This window comes from Equus asinus, chromosome 14 (genome assembly GCF_041296235.1).
Source record: "Equus asinus isolate D_3611 breed Donkey chromosome 14, EquAss-T2T_v2, whole genome shotgun sequence".
In the NCBI taxonomy this organism is placed as follows: domain Eukaryota; kingdom Metazoa; phylum Chordata; class Mammalia; order Perissodactyla; family Equidae; genus Equus; species Equus asinus.
In genome coordinates this window covers 39,951,591-39,972,017 of record NC_091803.1, presented here as the reverse complement: position 1 = coordinate 39,972,017, position 20,427 = coordinate 39,951,591, and the positions used below count along the sequence as shown (strand labels likewise).

Genomic DNA, 20,427 nt, shown 5'->3' with positions numbered 1-20,427 from the left:
CAATGGAACTCGGATTACTTTAATAATAATAATAATAATAATAATAATAATAATAATAATAATAATAATGATAATCCCCCAAACCTATCTTTTCCACAACCCTCTTGCCAATCTGGCTTTTCCCTAGACTTCCCTATTTCCGTCAGAATTCTGGAATTCTTCCTAGGTTCAAAACCTGGTAGGCGTGTCTGACATCCCTTACCCTCTCTCACATTCTATCAGTTCCTACTATATGCTATGGTTATTTGAGTGCACATCTATCTCCCCTGTCAGATTTTAAGTTCTTAAAGAGCACAGATCTTGTCTTATCTATTTCCCTCAGGCCTATCACACAGCACAGCTCATAAATAGATGCTCCAGAATCAACCGCTGAACCTTCTCCTTGAGGCCTCAGGCTTGTCTACATCTTGCAACTGTCACCTGGCTGAGAAATTTCCTCTATAAATAAGCAGTTTCTGTTTCGTGTATGGTTTGCCATTGATATTTACACTCTATCTCTTACCCTACCCAAGCCTCAAACTTAGAAACTGGAATTAGATTTGGTATTCAAATCCTTAGCCACAGGTCAGGAAGACAGCCCCCATAAGAACCAAGTCATCCATGTAAAGGTTTTTTTTCCTCGACATTCTAGCGGCTGTCACTACATTTGCTGGGGAATTCTTGACGAGGTTCTACTTGTCCTTCCATGCTGTGCTGTCTGTGGTTTCCTTGTTTCTTTTTGTGATCGAGTTCCAGATGGCTCAGCAGTGCATCCCAAATGAGTATTTTGACAGATTGCTTAATGCTTGCAAACCGTGTCTCCTTCGATGTCCTAACACCCCTCCTCTAGTGTGTGAGCGTTACTGTGATGCAAGTAAGTAATACTGCTTGAACAATTACTCATTAGTGTGAAGTGTGCTCTCTGTATTGACGATTTGTTTCTTTAAAGAACAGACATTACGGGGAAGATGGTGAGATTTCCTAAATCAAAAAGAGAAAGGAAACAAGGCAATTATTTAAATGCCAACAGGAACAAAAGTAGTTATTCAGAATTGAACTCAGTTTTATGCAGCACTGTTAGCAACACAGACTTTATCAACTCTTCTAATTAAGTGTTATTTAGAATTTAAAAGTCAATGTGGTTGGATTAGGGGAATTGGATGACAAACAATCTTTACTTAATGTGGATATGATGTTATCAGTTCATTATCTCTCTGATGTTCTCTTAATTCAGTGAAAGGAACAAACGCGATTCTCTGGACCTGCTTGGGCCTGAGCTTGATAGTTTCTTTGACAGTTTTCGTGTTGATGTTCTTGCTAAGGAAGATGAACTCAGAACCATTAAAGGACGAATTTAAAGACACAGGTTGGTTTGAAGGTCCATCTTTGAAATCTATTTCCGAGGGGTGGCTATTGTTTCACTTCCTTTTCCTTTTTCACACTGCATATTTCATTCCTCTAGAGCCCTTTCGGGAGCATTAGAGGACAGTTAGGTTAAACGAACTTGGAAGAAGCGAGCTGTCTTCTTTCTGGTGGTGACACCTTCTTTGCAGGTGTCCTGCAGGTTCAGCCTGCCCTCACATTCTTCCTTTGGTAATTATTCTTTTGAAGTACTGAGGCTTCCTCCGGAAACATCCATCTCTTTGACCAAAGTTGGCACATTGATTAAATGTCACGGTATCAGAAACTGCTAACCAGGTCAAGATCCACAGCCACATTTTTAATACAAACATAAGTGTTGTTTGCTTGGGTGAATATTTTACTGCAGAAAAATGTTAGAAATGAATAACCAGTTGTTCCTGGATTATTTGAGCAAGCACCTCAAATATTATTTTTATTTTTTTGAGGAAGACTAGCCCTGAGCTAACATCTGCTGCCAATCCTCCTCTTTTTGCTGAGGAAGACTGGCCCTGAGCTAACATCCGTGCTCATCTTCCTCTACTTTCTATCTGGGATGCCTACAACAGAATGGCTTGCCAAGTGGTGCCACGTCTGCATCCAGGATCTGAACCTGTGAACCCCGGGCCGCCGAAGCAGAACGTGCACACTTAAGCGCTGCGCTACAGGGCCGGCCCCTCAAATGTTATTTTTATTAAGCAGTAGAGAACCAGTGCCAGGGAAGTAAATGTTCTACTTAAGGGCTTCTCAAGATAAAAATATTTCTGCATCACTTTTGCCCATGATCCGATTCCCAAACACTCTGCAGCCATCGTCCCATTTCTTTATGCATGTATTTTCTGTGTATAATCTGTCAAGCATCCACCTCATTTGCTTTCTAGTGAAGTAAGGAGAGGCAGATGGCTGAACCATATAATTTAGTCTTTTACCTGGGGTCTGAGAGACAGGTGGGGAGTGACTTTAAGCGTGACATTTTGGAAGATGGAGTTACTCTGTGGAAGGGCCTGGGAAGTAGTAAAACTTACAAGTGTACAATGGGGATACAATGGAGAGTCCTTCCTTATGTGATCACAAGAGATTCATTGAAAAAAATTTAATCTGCCACAAAATGCTGTGTAAGAGAAGGCTCTTTACTTTGAATTCTAAAGTGTCACTCACGGGCTGATCTCGGTGTGCTGTAACATATGCCAATTTGTCATTTCACATGTGTAAAATAGGGCCAATACCTCAATGCCTACAAGGGCCAAGCAGGTAACAAATGATTGGGGTGGGCCAGGTGGAGGCTCCGGCGACAGAGGAGCCCGCGCCCCACCTGGAGACAGGTGCTGTCAACTCCAGCCAACTGTTTCCATGTAGCAATGTCAGCTCCGTGTGACCACATTTTTTTTCTTTTTTGTTTTTAAAAAGAGGCCAGTCATCTAGATTTGTCTGTGAAATCACTTGATTTTTAAATTTGGGCCAACATAAAACAAAGAAGCACCTACAAACACCGTACGCCCTAGACAAAGCACGTCTCCAAACCCCATGTGGCTTGCGGGCCATCAGTGCGTGACTTCTGGTGCAGGACGTCGTCATTTCTCTTGTAGGAAGAGATCTGTCTTGCACTGCTGTGAGTCCTGGGGTGGACTGCTAGACTGTCAAATCGCACCCCCTGGGGAATTTAGGTTGACGTTTCTGTTTCTGCATCATCAGGGTCGGCTCTGCAGAATGAGGCAGAGGCTGACGTGGAGGATAGCAGGACCGACGCTCAAGTTCTTCTTCCGAGAGGCCTGGAGTACACGGTGGAAGAATGTACCTGTGAAGACTGCGTCAAGAGCAAACCAAAGGTCGATTCTGACCATTTCTTTCCACTGCCGGCCATGGAGGAAGGCGCGACCATTCTTGTCACCACGAAAACCAGTGACTACTGCAATAGCCTGCCAGTTGCTGTTAGCGTCACAGAGATGGAGAAATCAATTTATACTAGATAATTCACCTTTTCGACTGGTGTAGAGCTACTTTGAAAATCTTTTGTCAGAGGAAAGGATGATGCATTAGATCTCTTTAGGATGACTATACTCCCCAGTTGCTGGTATAGCTTTTTATCCTCTAATTCTGGAAAATCTTTATGTTAGCTTTATTTCTTGGTCTTATTGTTGGGAGCTTGACTATGGAAACTTCCTTGGTTTCATGATTAAATTCTTGACTCACTGAAAAAAGGCACTGCAATGTGTAGATCCCACAGTCACATATTTCTATGGCTAGACCCCTTCTCTCCTATACACGCATATATGCATTTCAGGATAGACTGGATTTTTCTCTTTATCGTTAAAGGAAAGCAAGGTTATCCTATGTACTTCCATAGCTAGGACAAGCCTGGAGTCAGCCACACTAATTCAGTGTGCAATGCATGGGTGGCTCCTGACCTTGTGAGCTAGCGTCCAGCTTAACAGAGGCATCAGGCATTACTATAATCATATAAATAAATGTGCAATTGCCAACTGTGATAAAGGTGAGCTAGGTATCATTTTCAGACCCCAATGCAGGTAATAATAACGATAGCTGACACTTATGTAGCCTTACTAATGAGCCAGGGATTATTCTAAGTGCTTTACGTGCACTAACTCATTTAATGCATACAACAAACCACAAGGTAAGCAGACCATTATTATCTCCACTTTACGGATGATGACAGAAACTAGTCAGAGCAAGATAACAGAGCCAGGATATAAACCCAGACATCCTGATCTATTCTTTTTTTCTCTTCACATCAATTTAATTCCATTTCTGAGTTCCCCAATCTCTTTGGGCTCCAATCTTTCTCATTATTGGGGAGGGTTCCCTTCCTGGGGTTATGCAAAGGTCCTGGGGTGCTATGAAAAGGCTTTGCAACAGGTGATGCCCTCTGGTAATCTGCTGACTTTGATCATTGTTAAGATGCCCACTGGCACCACAGCACAGACCCTCGGGGTCCTGGTGCTCGGTGGCTTTTGTGTCAGGTTTGGGATATGGAGAACCTTGGTGGAATCTTTTTACCCATTTGGGGCCCATCATGGCTCCATTCCAGGTCCTTAAGGGCCACAGGAGACAACACAGTATAGTGGTTAAGGTATTGGCTCTTGCAGCCAGACTGCCTGGGTTTGAATCCTGGCCCTGCTCCTAGGAAGTACAGCCCTTGGGTGACTGTGAGAAAGTTACTTAACTACTCTATGCCTCAGTTTCCCCATCTATAAAATGGGGATAATAACAGTATCTACTTAAAAGGTTATTTTAAGGATTAAGTGTATGTGCATATATGCACATTTACAACCCTATATATACTTTTTACTCTAAAAGTATCTGGTTCATGACAAGTACTGTGTGTCAGTTACATTGTGGTAATGATTTTTATTAGTCCGTTTGAGGGCTAGGCTCTCTGAGGACAGGCACACGCGTCTTTCCTGTTACACGGCCTGAGAATATTGCTCCTAGCTTCTCACAGGCCCCCTTCTTCTCGCCTCACCCTCTGGTACAATCTCCTCAAAGACTTCAGATTTTTCAAAAGCCCAGAAGAGCTGTTGACGTTAGACTTTTGATTCTTGGTCCTCTGGGCTAAAATTCCAGGAAGAATTACAATACTTAAAGGGGGTGCCTGGTGGTAGAAAACCTAAAACACAAACTACGATTTCAGTAACTTATCCTGCCTCAAGTTCCATGAAGAAAAGGCAGAGGATGCTACGAGAAGGTATAAAACATTATCCTCGTAATAACTCCATGGAGCAGGTCTGTGATGCCTTACTAAAAGTTACAGCGGTAGCTGACCTAAATCGAGGGTGCAGGCGCGGGGTTTGGACTCAGACACACTTTAACCAGAATAATTAACACCTGTAACGGATAATTTTGAAAATGGGAAAAACAGCCCCACCAACCAAACACACAAGTATTCTCATTTTTACGTTCTCTCATGGTCCCTTCACATGGTCGTATTTTTTTTTAAAGATTGGCACCTGAGCTAACAACTGTTGCCAATCTTCTTTTTTTTTTATTCTTCTCCCCAAAGCCCCCCAGTACATAGTCGTATATTCTAGTTTTTGAGTGCCTCTGGTTGTGGCATGTGGGATGCCGCCTCAGCATGTCCTGATGAGCAGTGCCATGTCTGTGCCCAGGATCCAAACTGGCGAAATCCTGGGCCACTGAAGCGGAGCGCGCGAACTTAACCACTCGGCCACAGGGCCAGCCCCGCATGGTCGTATTTTTTTTTTTTTTTTTTTTTAAATATTTTATTTTTTTCCTTTTTCTCCCCAAAGCCCCCCCGGTACATAGTTGTGTATTCTTCGTTGTGGGTTCTTCTAGTTGTGGCATGTGGGACGCTGCCTCAGCGTGGTCTGATGAGCAGTGCCATGTCCGCGCCCAGGATTCGAACTAACGAAACACTGGGCCGCCTGCAGCAGAGCGCGCGAACTTAACCACTCGGCCACGGGGCCAGCCCCCGCATGGTCGTATTTTGACACAGTTGTAATCGTGGTGTACAGACCATTTTGCATGGGGCTTTTTAAAACTTAACGTCTTATCATTGGCTTTTCCCTGTATTTCCATAATCTATATAATTAGCATTTTCAACTATTGCAAGAAATTCCGCGTGAGGGGGGCCATGATCGACTTAGTTTTTCTTCTGTAGTCAGGCTTCAGTGCTTCCCACTTTTTCACTATTAGGAATAATGAGGCAGAGCATCCTCCTCCAAAGAGCCCTTGGCCTCTGCTGAGTCCAAAAGATAAATTCCCGGGGAATGGAGACTACATGTTGAGAGAGGCAAGGAAGTCGGAAGATCATGGGGCTGTGGGTCTCTCAGAACTGGGCTGGAATTCTGGCTCCATTTCCCAGTGTGGCCTGGTCCTCAACTCAGTGTTTTCAACTGTGGATCAAGACTCAGTCAGCATTCAGAACAATAACAAAAAAGAAAAGTAGAAGAGAATATATTGCCCACAGAACCGTTTTAACATCTCCTTCAACTTATGCCTGTGTGTCCTGGGTTGTGATGTAAATACATTTTTTGACTCTGGGTTGCAGGTGAAACAAATTGGGAAAATGCTCTTTTTAACCTTTCTGGGTCCCCCTTCCCCTCATTTGTAAAATGGGGCAGTAAACTGTACTTCATACGATTGTTGTGAACGCCTGTTCGCCCAGGATCCAGCCAACTTCACCTCCACTGCCACCACCCTACCCCAGGCACTATTATCTCTTGCTGGACAACTGCAAGGGCCCCCTAACCAGCTGCCCTTTCTTTACCCTGCCCCACTACAGTTCACTCTCAACCCAGGAAGATGGGTAATCGTCTTAAAACCTAATTCAGATCGTGCCGCTCTACTGAACTTCTCGCAAGGGCTTCCCATTCCCTTACCTACTCAGAGTCGGGTAGAATCGTCCACACTGCTTACCAAGGCCCGCCAGGCCACCGCCTCTCCAACCTCCTCTCTCCCACCACGCGTTCCTCACTCCCCCTCCCCCTCCAGGCAGGTTCCTTCGGGAACACCTTTCCTGCGGGTCTTCCCGGGCCGTCCCCCTCTTACCATCCAGGTCTCAGCTCTAAAGTCGTCTCCTTACGCCCTCCGGGACTGCGTAGCTCCCGTGTCCCCACGCTCTGGCCCATTACTTTTTAAAAAGTTCGTTTCTCAGCATCTAGCGCTCTCTGCAACAATGCATGTCCTGTCTCTGGCCGCGTTCACTATCTAACTCCCCGATGGAGGGATCCAGGAGGGCGCGGAGGCGCCCGGGGACTCGCGGACTGCTGCGCGCCTCCTCTGGGGTCGCCGCTCGGCCGGCGCTGCCCGTGTTTACCTTCCGGGTCGGGGGGCGGGGCCTCGGAGGCGGCGGGGCTCTACTTCCGGGGCGGGGCGGCCGGGGCGGGGCGCGCTGTCTCCCGGCCTGTCTGGAGCTCCGCGGCGGCAGCGGCGGCGGTGGCGGCGGCGCGGCGCAGCACCAGCCCCGGGAGCGGCATCATGAGCGGTGAGTGGCGGCCTCGCCGCTGTCACCCAGCCCGGCCGCCCCAGCTCCCGCTGCTCCCGTCGGCCCCTGAGTCCCCGCGTCCCGCCCGCCCGCAGCCCCCCGTCCCAGCGCTCCGGGTCTCCTGACCCCGTGGACGCTCCGTTCCTCGCCCCTGGTCGCCTGCAGTTCTCTGGCGTCCCGAGTCCGCGCCCTCCTGGTCCCCTGACTCCTGTCCATCACTAACGACCTGCTCCGAGACACCTGTGCGCCGTGCCCCAGTCCCTCCCAGTCCTCCGACGCCGTTGCCCAGTTCCCAGACCCCCAGTTCTCAGACTCCCCGTGTCTCGGTCCCTCCTAACCCCGAGGCCCCCCGAGTCCCAGTTCCAGGTCCGGGATCCCCGTCTCCCCAGTCATTCCCGCTCCCCAGGCCCCTTGTCTGCAGCCGCTCCAGTCTGCACACTCTTCGTGTGCTGACCCCTGAACCACGTGTCCCCCAGCCCCCAAGACTGTGAGTTCTCCAGCCTGTTCATCTTCCCCGTCCCTCCTATTCCCTCGTCCCCTGTCCCCTAGTGCTTTGCTGGTCCAGGCACCAGCTGTTCCCAGTTACTCTCTCAGTTTCCCTCTCTGGTCCTTGCTTCTTTCATTTTGGTTATTTTTTCATACTCTAGCTCCTTCCATTGCTTTTCCTAGCTCGTGGGAGGTCTCCCTTGTCTTGTCCCGCATCCCTCCCCTTCTTGTCCAATACTGAGCCCATCTGGGGACCATCGCTTGGCCCTTCCCGGCCACCCCTCTCCCTCCCGCCAGGGAGGGTGGTGGTTTGGGTGGGGAGGCTGGGCGGGGGAGAGGGGTGGGTGTGGACAGCTGGTCCTCGGTGTTTCTGAAGTTTTGAGTCCCTAGACTTGGACGCGTATTCTCAGCCTTTCCTCTAAGGAGAGAGCTACTGGTGTTGGTGCTAAGTCATTCCTGGCTGTTGTGTGTGGAGATGGGGAGTGACTCAGGGAAGCCTCCGAGCTGCCTGGCTGGGATCCGGATTTAGTGAAGAGGACCCGCCTACCCTCACCCTGCCTGTTGTCCCCTCACTGTGGAATCGCCTCCCAGAGTCCCTGCATCCAGCCCCCTTGGCGCTAGCCTTTCAGCCAGGCATTTCTGGGGGTCGAGCGGGGGCAAGGCAAAGGGGATGTTTCTCTCTTCATTTTTAACTTTTAAGATATCTCTGCATCACTTTTTACAAGTTATGTGCCTTTTGTTTTCGCTCTTCAGGAGGAAGATTTGTGAAATTGGTGGTTCTAATGAGGGAGCTGGGGAGGGGGATTTCCTGGGAGATAGTCCAGCTTCTGTTGCCAAAGTGAATGATTTTTGGCCTGATTAAAGTTTCTGGTCCTTGAACGTTAGTGATACTGTAACAAAGATGTGATGAGCTAGTAGTTTCCACCCAGGAGGTAAAGCCAGGAGGTATAAGTGCAGGTCCTGGGCCAGATAGCCTGAGTTCAAATCCTGGCTCTGCCACATAAAGCTGTGTGATTTAAAGCAAGTTACTTGACCATTCTGGAAGTCCCAGCAAAATGGGGATAAATAATTTACACCTGTCTCCTGGGCTTACTGCAATGACTAAATAACTTTACTCAGGTAAAGCGATTGTTACCGTGCCTCTCACGTGGTATGTAGTCAGGAACTTAGAGCGTTGTTGTTGTTGTTTCCATAAGGATCTGGGTGGGGTTCAGGTGGTGGTGTTTTCTGGCTCAGCTCTGGGACAAGGGCCGGGGCTAAGCACCCCCTAAAAATCTCTTCCTTTTAATGTGACCAAGGAGTCTCTGTCTCGGTCTCACAGGTCTGGACCTTTCTTTCTCCTGCTGTCATCGCAGGAGCAGGTGAAATTGACAAGCAAGGCAAATTGATCAATATATCCTTCAAGGAGCAACTTAATTCCAAAGATAAGGAAATTTGAAAATTTGATTAAAAAGGTCATTAGGTGTAAGGCCAAACGAATTATAAAAGGAAATCAATGGATGGCTTTTTTAGGAAGAAGCATTAAGGTGGAAAGCCTTTTGGAAAGATTGTAATTGAGGCAGAAAAAGTGGTTGCTGAGGATGGAAGGGGAAGCCCAAGATATTTTTGGTCCTTGAGACTACAGTTGAAATGGGGTTTTCCCACCTGTAGGATTGATAGTTGCCACACAATAAAATAATGTGGCATGGAAGTATTTCCTCTTCCTTCTTTCTTTCTTTTTTTTTTGTTTAAATAGAAAACTTCAAACATTACATAAATGGAGAGAATAGTCTAGTGAACAATTACCAACTCATGACCATTTCACCTGTATCCCATTCTACTTTTTACCTCTCTCTCCAGTTTATTTTTAAGCAAATCCCAGACACTATATCATTTCATTGGTAAATATTTTAATATGTATCTCTAAAGCATAGGGACTCCTTTTTCCTTTTCTGAGGAAGATTGGCCCTGAGCTAACAGCCATGCCCATCTTCCTCTACTTTATATGTGGGACACCTGCCACAGCATGTCTTGATAAGCAGTGCATAGGTCCATGCCCAGGATCCAAACCAGAGAACCCTGGGCTGCCGAAGTGGAGCAAGTGAACTTAGCCACTATCCACCAGGCTGGCCCTAGGGTCTCCTTTTTTAAAGACATAACTCAATTCCATTATCATACCCATAAGAAATTAGCAATAATTCATTAATATCATCAGATATTCAATGTTCCAATTTCCATGGTTGCCTTATAATTTTATTTTATAGTGTATTTTTAAAATTCAAGATCTAAATAAGATTTAAGCGATGCAAATTGGTTTGTCTTTTAAGTCTTTTAGGGCTCTCTCTTTTTTTAGTTTAATTGTTTTTTTTTTAGTTTTTAGTACACTCATAGAGTTGGGAAAACTTCACTATCATCAATTTTAGAACATTTTCATTACTCCAAAAAGAAACCCAGTGCCCATTGACAGCCATTCCTCATTCTTCCTCTCCTCAGCCCTGGGCAACTACTAATCTACTTTCTCGCTCTATGGAGTTGCCTATTCTGAACATTTTATATAAAATAAATCATAAAATATGTGGCCTTTTGTATCTAGCTCTTTAAGTATAATGTTTCCAGGGTTCATGTTGTAGCATGTGTCTGTACTTCATTCCTTTTTGTGGCTGAATAATATTCCATTGAATGGATATTCCACATTTTGTTTATCCATTTGTTAGTTGATGGACATTTGACTTGTTTCTACTTTTTGGCTATTGTGAATAATGCTGCTGTGAACATTCACATACAAGTTTTTGTGTGGAGGTATGTTTTCATTCTCTTGGGTGTATATCTAAGAGTAGAATTGCTGGGTCCATTGGCGGAGCTGCCAGACTGTCTTCCAAAGTGGCTACACAATTTTCCATTCCTACCAGCACTGTATGAAGATTCTGGTTTCTCCACATCCTCGCCCACCATCTTTTTTGATAATCGCCATTCTAGTGAGTGTGAAGTGGTGCCTCTTTGTGGTTTTGATTTGCATTTTCTTAATGCCTAATGATGTTGAGCACCTTTTCGTGTGCTTATTGGCCATTTGTATACCTTCTTTGGAGAAATGTCTGTTCATTTTTAATTGGGTTGTTCTGGATACAAGTCCCTTATCAGATATATTATTTATAAACATTTTCTCTCATTCTGTGGGTTGTTTTTTCACTTTATTGATGGTATTCTTTGAAACGCAGTCTTTTTTTAAACTATAGGTTCCCTTTTCATCTCTCTCTTTTTTCCCCCTGGCAATTTTTGCTGATGGAAATAGTTTATCCTGTAAGGTTTTTCTTTTTTTTTTTTTTGCAGGATTTTGCTGATTGCATCCTTTTGATATGGTTTGACATGGTTCTCAGTGTCTTGTATATCCTATAAATTGGCAATTAGAGTCCACTGTATTTTTGAGTTGAAAATGAGTGGAGTCAGAGGTCAAATGGGGTCAAGGCTGAATACATTAAGTGCAAATAACCAGGAAATGGAATGGCTAGGTAATCCATCCACAAGATGAATGGGTATCATGAGGGCAGAAACATCTAAGATAACCATTAATAGGGGAGTGGATAAATATATGTGGTATGGTCACATGGTAGAAAACCTCAAAGACATTAAAAGGAATGAAATGGATTTATACACATCACCGTGGCTATGTCTCAACATTAATGTTCTCTAAAAAAAGTAAGGTGCAAAATTATACCTAAAATATATACCTTGATGCAAATCGAAGCATGCACTTAAAATAGTGTTTATGGATTCATGTATGTCTCTAGAAATAAACATATTTCAGGAGAAAGGACACCTGCCGCATGCGGTTGGTTGTCTTAAGGTGGTAGTAGTCATGATTGATTTGTTTTTCTTTAAAGAGTCCAGTAGGTAGGAATACTTGCTTATCAGCCTCTACAAGCTAAGGAGCTCTGATTTTCAGATAGTGCTTTTGCTCTTACTGGGAAAATAGAACATGTAGGGCCAGAAAGCCATTATTATTCTCAAGCATTATGTTTTGTAAGACTTTATGTTCGAAGGTCTCTGATGCTCATTTCCTCAGTAATTATTCTGTCAAGAATCCTTCTTAAGTTAGAAAGACACCGAAATCCTCATTTCAAGGGTGGAGAAAGCCAGACCCAGAGAAGTCAAATAATTCGTGGAGCAAGCAAGCTCTAACGGCCCGATACACCAGAGTTTGGGGCTCAGTGGGTAATTTGCTGTTGTTTCTTGCCTGATGTTTATGTACATTTTGGCAGCTTTTCCTTACTTTTCTGGAGTGTTGAAGGTCATGATTTCCTCCTTGGCATTGACTGGGCCATTTCCAGCAGTGGGTTGTGTTTGGAATAAAGAATCAGCTGAAATGAGTGAATGGAAAAAAGAGTATTTGTGGTTTTCATTCAAAACAGAAAGAGTGATGACATCTACCTCCCCCCCCCACCAGCCCCATGAAGGTGCTGGGTTGATCCATTATGGCAGATTGTGAGAAGTAAGTGTTCCGCCATGAGGAGACGTTTGACCACTTCCTATGCCAGCAGGGGCAGTGGACTGAACCCCATCAACTTTGACTCTCCTGCTCTTTTATGTTACATGGCTACATGGTTACACGGTTACACGGCTCTTCCTGGGTAACCAATAGGAAGTCAAGTTCTTAGAGCTCTTAAAATTTGGAGCTGAAATCCAAGATTTTATGGACTTCTCTAAATTCTGGCAACGTGGACATAATCCCAGAGGAAGAACCTTCCATGCTGCCGCCATCTTGTCTGTACATAGGCCACGCGTTCTCAACAGGGGTGACATTGCCTCCACGGGGATGAAAACTTTTCCCTTATGTAAAAAGCACTGATATGCATGATGTACAATACTTCTGTGGTATTAAAACTTCATGGAGGGGGTGACTAAGAAAAAAATGTCTAAAAGGGATCCTAGGAGGGAAGGTAATGAAAAAAGGTTGAGAAACGCTGCTATAGGCTGGAGTAATTTTATCATTATTATATAAATTTGCATTTTGATTTTACTCTTAACATTTCTGGATAAAACTTTACCAAATTGCTATGTGGTCTTCATATTGATCACTTTTATGGACTTAATAGTCTATCATTAGTCCATCATTTTCCATGTAGCATAATTTTTTACCTATTGACCCTGCTTATGGAAATGTAGCTTATCTTCCTTCCTTTCTTCCTTCTGCTTCTACTTTTTGTTGTCCCTATGATAAGTGATAGTGCAGTGAACATTTTTGTTTAAGGTAGTTTTCCTTCCTTTCGATTAAGTCTTTAGAATGATTTCCCTCTTGATTGCTCTTTCTGCCAAAGCCGTTGTACTAGTTTAAGATGCTGCCAGTAAGAGCGAGGGCTCGAGTGGCAGCAGAGCCTGGCCAGAAATTCAGGGTTCAACATTCAGCAGACATTTATTGGATGACAATTTTGTGCATCTTCTATCTCTTAGCAAAGGGCTATACCATTGGTATCTGTTGACATGAATTGAATGAATGTCCCAAAAACTGTTCTGTTAGAGTGATAAGTGTGTTAACCAGGATTCTTTTCAATTGCATGTGTCAGAAGCTGATTTCAGCACAGTGGTGATTTAAAGCAGTGTGAGTCTACTGATAGAGCTGGCTTCAGGCTCAGCTGGACTCAGGTACTTAGAGAGTCATCTGAACTCCCTTTCTGTCTAGCTCACACCTCTGCTTTCCTCTCTTTTGGCTTCATCCTCAGGCAGCCTCTCCTCCATGGAGGCAAGATGGCCACAAGCAACTCTTGGGTCACATTGTACTATGTAGCAACACTCGAGCAAAGAAGGGGCCTCTTTCCCAGTTGCTCCGGCAAAGGTCCTGGGGCTGACTCACAGCAGTCTGGCTGGCCATGCGGTCATCTTGGAAGCTGTTGCTGTGGCTCTGGTTGACCAGGTCTGGATCATATGCACAGTCCAGAGCCCAAGGGTGGCGTCTGTCCTACTTGTGTGGATAGAGGATGAACTGAAGTGGGAGGACTGCTGTCATTTTGAATGGGATGGTCAAGGAAGACCTCGCAGGGAAGGCGGTATCTGAGCAGAGACCTGAGGAAGGGGAGAGCGACTCCTGGGTGTTGTTCCTGAGCAGCTGGAAGGGGCAAGAATTGCCTTTTACTGAGGTGGGAAAGGCTGTGGGAGGAGCATTCTGGATGTGGGTGGAGCAGTTTGAAGCCTCCAGGGCGAGTAAGGACCCTTCCCTGGCCCTGACTTCTGCTTGTCCACCCAGGAGCCCTCCAGAGGCCTGGTGGCCGTGGCCTCGTGGCAGTGTTTCCTCTGTCCACCTGGCAGCTCCCTGTGGGGCCTGTGCTCCCCCGCTTCCTACCAGGAGGGGATCACTCTTGTTCCCTTTTTCCTTCCTGCATCTCTATGTTTTGGAATCTGCTCTCTCCTTCACCTTAAAAAAAAAAAAAAAAGCAAAAACCCAAAATAACATTAAGGACTATTGTGAAAATGTAGAATATACCTAGAAATATACCTTCCTAGGACAGTAAACGTTTAGGTTTTGGATATCCCACTTCTGTCTTTGTTCAAAGCATATGCATTTTACATAATTGCATTGAGTCTACATGAGAATTAACGTCTCTACTTCTGTTATAGCATTTATCCTTGTTCCTTCTCTTCACAATTATTACAAAAGGCTGCAGAACATTCCACCAAATTGATGTACCACAGTTATTTAATCTTTCTCCCATTGTAGAAAAAGAAAGTAAATTCCGTTTATTATGTTCTAGGATGGAATTGGCAAACGTTTTCTGTAAAGAGCCAGATAGTAAATATTTCCTGCTTTTCAGGCCATCTGGTCCCTGTCCCAACTACTCATCCCTGTTGTTGTACAGAAGCAGCACGGGCAATAAGTAAATGAAAGGACGTGGCTGTGTTCCAATAAAACTTTATTTAGAAGAACAGGCAGCAACTCGATTTGTTTGGGGCTGTAGTTTGCTGACCCCTGTTCTAGAACATTACAGCAAAGATCTGTGTACCCGTGACACTATGTTTAGGCATTCATTGTGTTGTAGTGGAAAAAACTTTGGACTCAGGCAATCCTGCGTTTAACTCCCTATGGAAGATGTTGGGCAAGTTATTGAACTCTGACTCTTAATTCTCTCACTAGAAAGTGGAAATGAAAGCAGAGTGATGAACGTACAGTGCTGCACTCAGTACCTGGAAGATAGAGGGAGTGGTGAAAGCTACTTGTTCCTTCTCTCATTTCCCCCATTCCTACTTGGCTTGCTTTCCAAGGTGTCAAGAAAGTACTTTGATACTTTGTAGCTTTTGGTGTACATCGCCACATTGCATTTACATTTGGTATACATTGCCACACCAATATATTGTTACCAGTGATGTGTGCCTGTTTTACCAGCTTTGGGGAATTTCATTTTAAGTGTTTCTTGGTGAATTTAGTAGTTATGTAATGGTAACATGGGGTGGTTAATTTAGTAAGTATATAATTTGTATCCCTCCCACCATGGGGGAAGATATGCTTTCTCTTCAAAGTGTTTGCACACTGCCATTTTAGTGTTTTTTTCTGCAGCCAGGAATGGCAAGCTGGGACAGCCACCTGTGTTGTAAATAAAATTTTATTGGAACACAGACACACCCATTCATTGACTATTGTCTATGGCTGCTTTTGCACTATGATAGCAGAATTGAGTAAGCTGTGTCAGAAACCGTATGGCTTGCAAAGCCTAGAACATTTACCATTTTGCTCTTTACAGAAAATGTTTGCTGACCCCTGCTTTCGAGTAAATTCTTTGTCTGCTTATGAATCTGCTGTTGACTCAGTCTTTGATCTTAGACATCACATGTCTACTTGGATGGCCTGACTCCATCTGCCTCGAAGCAGAGCCTCCCTCTTTTCATTGTGTGGTGGCGGACAGTCTGTCCTTTTGTCCTGGCCCAGCTGTGCCACTTTACCCCACAATACTGGGAACCAGCGCCCTGACTTTGGGGAGAAATGATCGTCCATTTTATCTGTTCATGAGCTAATGCTTGAGCAGACAAAACTGCTGCTTCACACTGTGGGTTACACACAGGAGGCCGCTGCTGTGTTCTCGCTCATTCTGGTTCTTGCCTATAAAGCGGCCACTTGGGGAACCGCGGAACTGAACCCCAGAGTCTTGGTTTAATAATTGTTGAGTTCCTTCAATGAGCAGGGGTGCATTAAGGCTGGGTTCCATCCCCAAGAAGGCTCACCACCAGGGTAGGCACAAAGAGCAGGCTTATGATTCTCCGTAGTCCGTTCTGTGGTCAGGATTCTACCAGGAGTGTGGTGTGTCTGGAGAGCTGAGGGAGCACAATTTGGAGAGCAGCTTATTGTGCCCATGGAGGACTCTTGGCAGGAAAGTTTCTTGGAGAAAGGGACATTTGAGCCAGCTATCAGGAGGTTGGTTTGTCATTGATGGCCCCTTGCAGAGGGAGCCCTTTTCCTGCGCTGAATTTGAGCTGCCCAGGAGGTTAGCCTGGTCTCGTGGAGGTTGGAAGGCATGGGCTTTGGGGTAAAATGTTGGGTCCATCACCTCTGAGCTGTTCCTTGGGCAAGTGATCAATGTCTCCAAGCCTCGGTTCCTTTATCTGTTACATTGGGGCTGCAGGCACACCCTTACAGATGCATGTAAGGGTTTAATGTATATCTCAGAATGGAAAATTGGTAGCAGACCTGGCCCTTAGGGGTATTGTGTTCGGTTCATGCAGAGTTGGCTGAAACACTGCTCTAAAAAGAGTATAATTAGGTGCGAACCCATTGACATGAAAATCTGAATTTCCAGCTTCTCTTGCAAAACCAGGAGATGGGGCACCCCCATGCTAGCATTGCTGTGAGGTGCTGTCAGCTGGAGCTGAGTAGCAGCTGTCATCTCTAAAGGAGCACCTGCCTTGGTTCCCGCGGTGTCTGTGTCACCCTCTTTTCTGCCTTCCCCGCCCACTTCTCTCACTTCCATTCTCTCCCTGACCCAGTAGGATCAGAGGGGTCTGATGTTGGTCTCATACCTGCCTCTGGCCTACATTGGGTTGCACTTTCTGCCCCTCTCTGCCTTCACTTCTGCTTTCTTCCATTTCTTTATTTGGAGAGGTGGTGGATTTGGGGGGCATGGAGCTTAACCAACGAAAACAACAGCACCGAACTCATCTTTGGGCCGAGAGCACCAAGCATCCCAGATGCTTGCAAATGTGGCTGAGTACACGTTCTACCGGTGACCACAAATTGATGATGGACCTGTCCCCTGCAAGGCTCTGATCTGCGGTGTTGGTTATAGGGTGAGGGAAGATGGGAGCATGATTAAGTTGTGGGTCTGGTCTACAGCTTGCTGGGGACCCGTAACATGTAGCCATCTTACTGCAGGGTGGCCATAAAGCCTGGAAACATAGACACTACTGTTTTAATTTTTAAATCCCGCTCTGATTAATTCTGCTAGGGCAGTGGTTGGCAAACTGGTCTGTGGGCTACATCCAGCCTGAGGCCTGTTTTTGAAAGCAGCTCCGCTGACTTGCTAATGTACCATCTATGGCTGCTTTTGAGATACGAGGGGAGAGTTGAGTGGTCATGACTGTATGACCCACAAAGCATAAAATATTTATTATCTGGCTCTTTACAGAAAAAGTTTGCTGACTCCTGTTCTATGGTACATTAAAGGCCTCAGGTTGATTCAGTGAAAATTAGAAATGCAAATCATCCAAGACAATGCACCACATGCTTATGCAGGGCTTGATAGAAATGCCGTGTTAAATGCAGTTTTGCAAGGTACATGAAACAAATCACGTAGTATCATTGAGTGTATCATGTGTTTGTTATATCAGTAAGTCATGCACTGTGCATTCACCTGTGCTTCCAGATGTTGAGGCCACTGTGTGGATAATTCAGTGCAGGGGGAAGGAGATGGGAGCACCAGGGCGAGGGTCCAGAGCTTGGAAGAGCAGTTGAGGCAGGGGTGGCTCTCATGGAGAGCCTGGCTGCTCTTGTGAAGGAAGAGCTGTGCTGGACAGGGCAGCAGAGAAGTGGGGTTGCAGCTGGAAGGGCATGTGCGAGCGAGGCATGAATTTTATTTGACTTGAGGGGATGTTACATCCTCATATGCTGTAGCAATTTGTGTAGATGAGAAGAAAAAAATTGATGATGTGGGAGAAAGATGGGCAGTTGGTAGAGTATATCTTTGAGCAGGTGAGAGGAAATGGGATTCAGAGCACAAGTGGAGGTTTGAGTCACTTGGCCTCTTGGAGCCTCAGTTTTATCATCTGTGAAATGGGATAATCAAACTCAGTTTAGGGCAGAATTTCCTAATTGTGGCACTGTGGACATTGGGGCTAAATAATTCTCTGTTGTGGGGCTGTCCTGTGCACTGTAGGATGTTTAGCAGCATCCCTGGCCTCTACCCACTAGATGCCAGTTGTGTCAAAAATGTCTCCAGATTTGCCCAGTGTCCCCTGATAGGGCGAAATCACCCTGGCTGAGAATCACTTATCTATACCCACTCCTCGTTAGGGTCCCATGTAAGAAAACCTTGACCTCTTCTTATTTGAGTGTGTCTGTTTCCTGCCGGGAGCCTGCTGATGCAGAAGTTAGGGACCTCTGAGCCTCAGACAGACACTCTGCTTGGTATAATCAGAAATATGAAAGAGAAGTGAGTGTGGAGTGGCTTTTTCACCTTGTGATCAACATGGGGGCGGGGTGCTGTCTGGAGTCGTTTTATCCCAGCCTTAGGGGAATCCTGCTGTAGTTGTGCCTTTGGCTTGGAATGTGCTCTTGGCTAATATTAACCTGTTTATTAACCTGTTGCAGTCCATCCCATAAAAATATTTTTTATTGAGGTGAAATTCACATATCGTTAACCATTTTGAAGTGAACAATTCAGCGGTGTTTAGTACATTCATAATGTCGTGCAACCAGTATCTCTTTCTAGCTCCAAAACATTGGTATCACCCCAAGAGGAAACCCTGTACCCACTAAGCAGTTGTATTCTGTCGGTGTGGATTTTCCTAATCTAATCTTCCCCATTTTTTAAAGCATAATTCAAGTTCCTGCTTTTTCAGTAAGCCTCCCCTGGCCCCCCCAACAGAGTGGCAGTGTTGCATGGTGGAAGGAGCACTGGCCTAAGAGTCGGGCTGCCCAGGTTGCAGCCTCCGATGCAGCATTTGCTGTGCTGTGACCTTGGGCAGAATTTCTGGCACGCAGTGGGCACCTGAAGAATGTCACCACCTTTTTTTTTTTTTTCCTCCCGTATACCTGCTTAGTGTACTGCAAGAATTAACCTTAGACCAGAGAAATGCCTGGCATCACTTGGCTTCTGCCACTGTGTGGTGTGGCAGGGAAAGACCACTCTTTCAGTGTGTGCACAGCCTTGGTCAAGTGACCTCACTCCTCTGCGGATGGCAACCATATTTACCTTGACCTCCAGGGTTGTTGCAAGAATTAGAGAAGGAATATACTGAGAGTGTCTGGTGCATCTTGCTCCTTTTCCCCTCCCCAAATGTCAGGGACTCTTTTTCAAAACCTCCCCCGCAACCCTCCCCCTGAGGCAGCAAACACAGAGGCCTAGATTAGATTGCTTTGCCGGTGCTTTGGAGAGAAGGTGGCCAGTTGAAACTACTTCTTAGAGCCAGAGGTCTTGACACCTCTGGGGTACAGGCTTGCCATCAACAGCAATAATAATAGCTAACGTGTATAAAGTGCTTGGTGTATACCAGGCCCTGTTCTGGGTGCAGGAGACACATTCACTCATTTAACAGCCCTAGGAGGTGCAGAGAGGCTAAGTGACTGGCCCAGAGTCACAGAGCTGGGGGTGTAGGATTTGAACCCTGGCTGTCCTGTTCTTAACCTCTGTTCTGTCTCCCCAAGAGGTCACTGGAAGCTGGAAGTTTGTGGTGAAAATTAATGTGAGATCTTAAAGGTTCTAACATTAAAGACAAAGAAAGACAATGGGGAATGCCCCCAGACCAGGTGGCTGATTTTTGCCACACGTGGTATTTCCCAATTAGAGACTGGGAGTGACTGCATTTCTCTGAGAGGTTTGCGGACCCCTGGGGGTATATTCCCTGGGGTGTCTTTGCATTTTCTATTGTCATTTTGATGGTTATCTAACAAGAAATTAAAAAGAAGCCTGTTCTGGCCTCATCTGGTTGATGGTGTTGACTGAAGGCTGTCCCTGGAGAAGGAAGGAAGCAGGAAGGCTGGGGGTTCACAGAGAGATCATTCCTGAACGGAACTGCAGTGGGGCTGGACCTGCAGGTTTGTTACAGGGTTTGAGAATGAGCAAGGTTCAGCAGATGGCCGAGCCAGGGGCCAGTGGACTTGGAACTGACCCCCTCCTTGAGCACTTCCTGTGGGGCTGGGGGAAGCCCTGGGTGAAGTTCTTCTCCTCCCTGAGGCTCAGTGCCACCTTTCCTTCTCTGTCATGGATTCTCTGCCAGTCCCTTAACTCGCTTAGCCCAAGTCGAGGCTCAGTAGGTGGGCATCGGCTTCCTGCTCCTCTTGGGTGGTCACAGCCTTTGAGACTGGAGGATTCTTTCAGCCCTGGCAGGGGCGCTGTGTTCCCTTTGTCATGGGAGAAGGTAGGAAAGAGACTGGTAGCATTGCTTGCTCTGCCTGCCTGTGTCCACAGAGGCCCTGTGTTCGCAGACTGCAG

General features: G+C 45.8%; 2 protein-coding genes and 1 long non-coding RNA gene across 19 annotated transcripts in view; 2 read left to right on the top strand and 1 right to left on the bottom strand.

Moving 5' to 3' along the window:
- LOC139040217 (uncharacterized) overlaps nucleotides 1–7,158 on the bottom strand; it is a 34,520-nt gene extending 27,362 nt beyond the window's left edge. The window contains exon 1 of the long non-coding RNA XR_011494300.1: nucleotides 6,904–7,158. This is a non-coding gene — a long non-coding RNA (uncharacterized lncRNA). The remainder of the gene's footprint in view (nucleotides 1–6,903) is intronic.
- TNFRSF17 (TNF receptor superfamily member 17) lies at nucleotides 88–3,575 on the top strand. The gene is made up of 3 exons (XM_014865079.3): nucleotides 88–853; nucleotides 1,214–1,345; nucleotides 3,070–3,575. Exons 1-3 carry the CDS (start codon nucleotides 736–738, stop codon nucleotides 3,345–3,347), a joined length of 528 nt encoding a protein of 175 aa, XP_014720565.1. The 5' UTR covers nucleotides 88–735; the 3' UTR covers nucleotides 3,348–3,575.
- A 56-nt stretch (nucleotides 7,159–7,214) lies between the features above and the next one.
- SNX29 (sorting nexin 29) overlaps nucleotides 7,215–20,427 on the top strand; it is a 577,711-nt gene continuing 564,498 nt past the window's right edge. For 14 of the 17 annotated variants that reach the window (XR_006513608.2, XR_011494296.1, XM_070484912.1 and 11 more), the window contains exon 1: nucleotides 7,215–7,339. Coding sequence is in view for 13 of the 17 variants with exons in the window: in XM_070484912.1 (XP_070341013.1) it covers nucleotides 7,333–7,339 (7 nt within the window). In the remaining 4 variants the exon portion in view is untranslated. The remainder of the gene's footprint in view (nucleotides 7,340–20,427) is intronic. The other 3 variants (XM_070484916.1, XM_070484919.1, XM_070484918.1) reach the window with 3 other exon arrangements.

What these genes read in the sequence shown, in the direction of transcription:
- TNFRSF17 (XM_014865079.3), top strand. Translation starts at nt 736, where the DNA reads ATGGCTCAGCAGTGCATCCCAAATGAGTATTTTGACAGATTGCTTAAT. An exon ending in TGAGCGTTACTGTGATGCAA is followed by an intron (nt 854 to 1,213) that starts GTAAGTAATACT and finishes CTCTTAATTCAG; the next exon opens with TGAAAGGAACAAACGCGATT. An exon ending in GGACGAATTTAAAGACACAG is followed by an intron (nt 1,346 to 3,069) that starts GTTGGTTTGAAG and finishes CTGCATCATCAG; the next exon opens with GGTCGGCTCTGCAGAATGAG.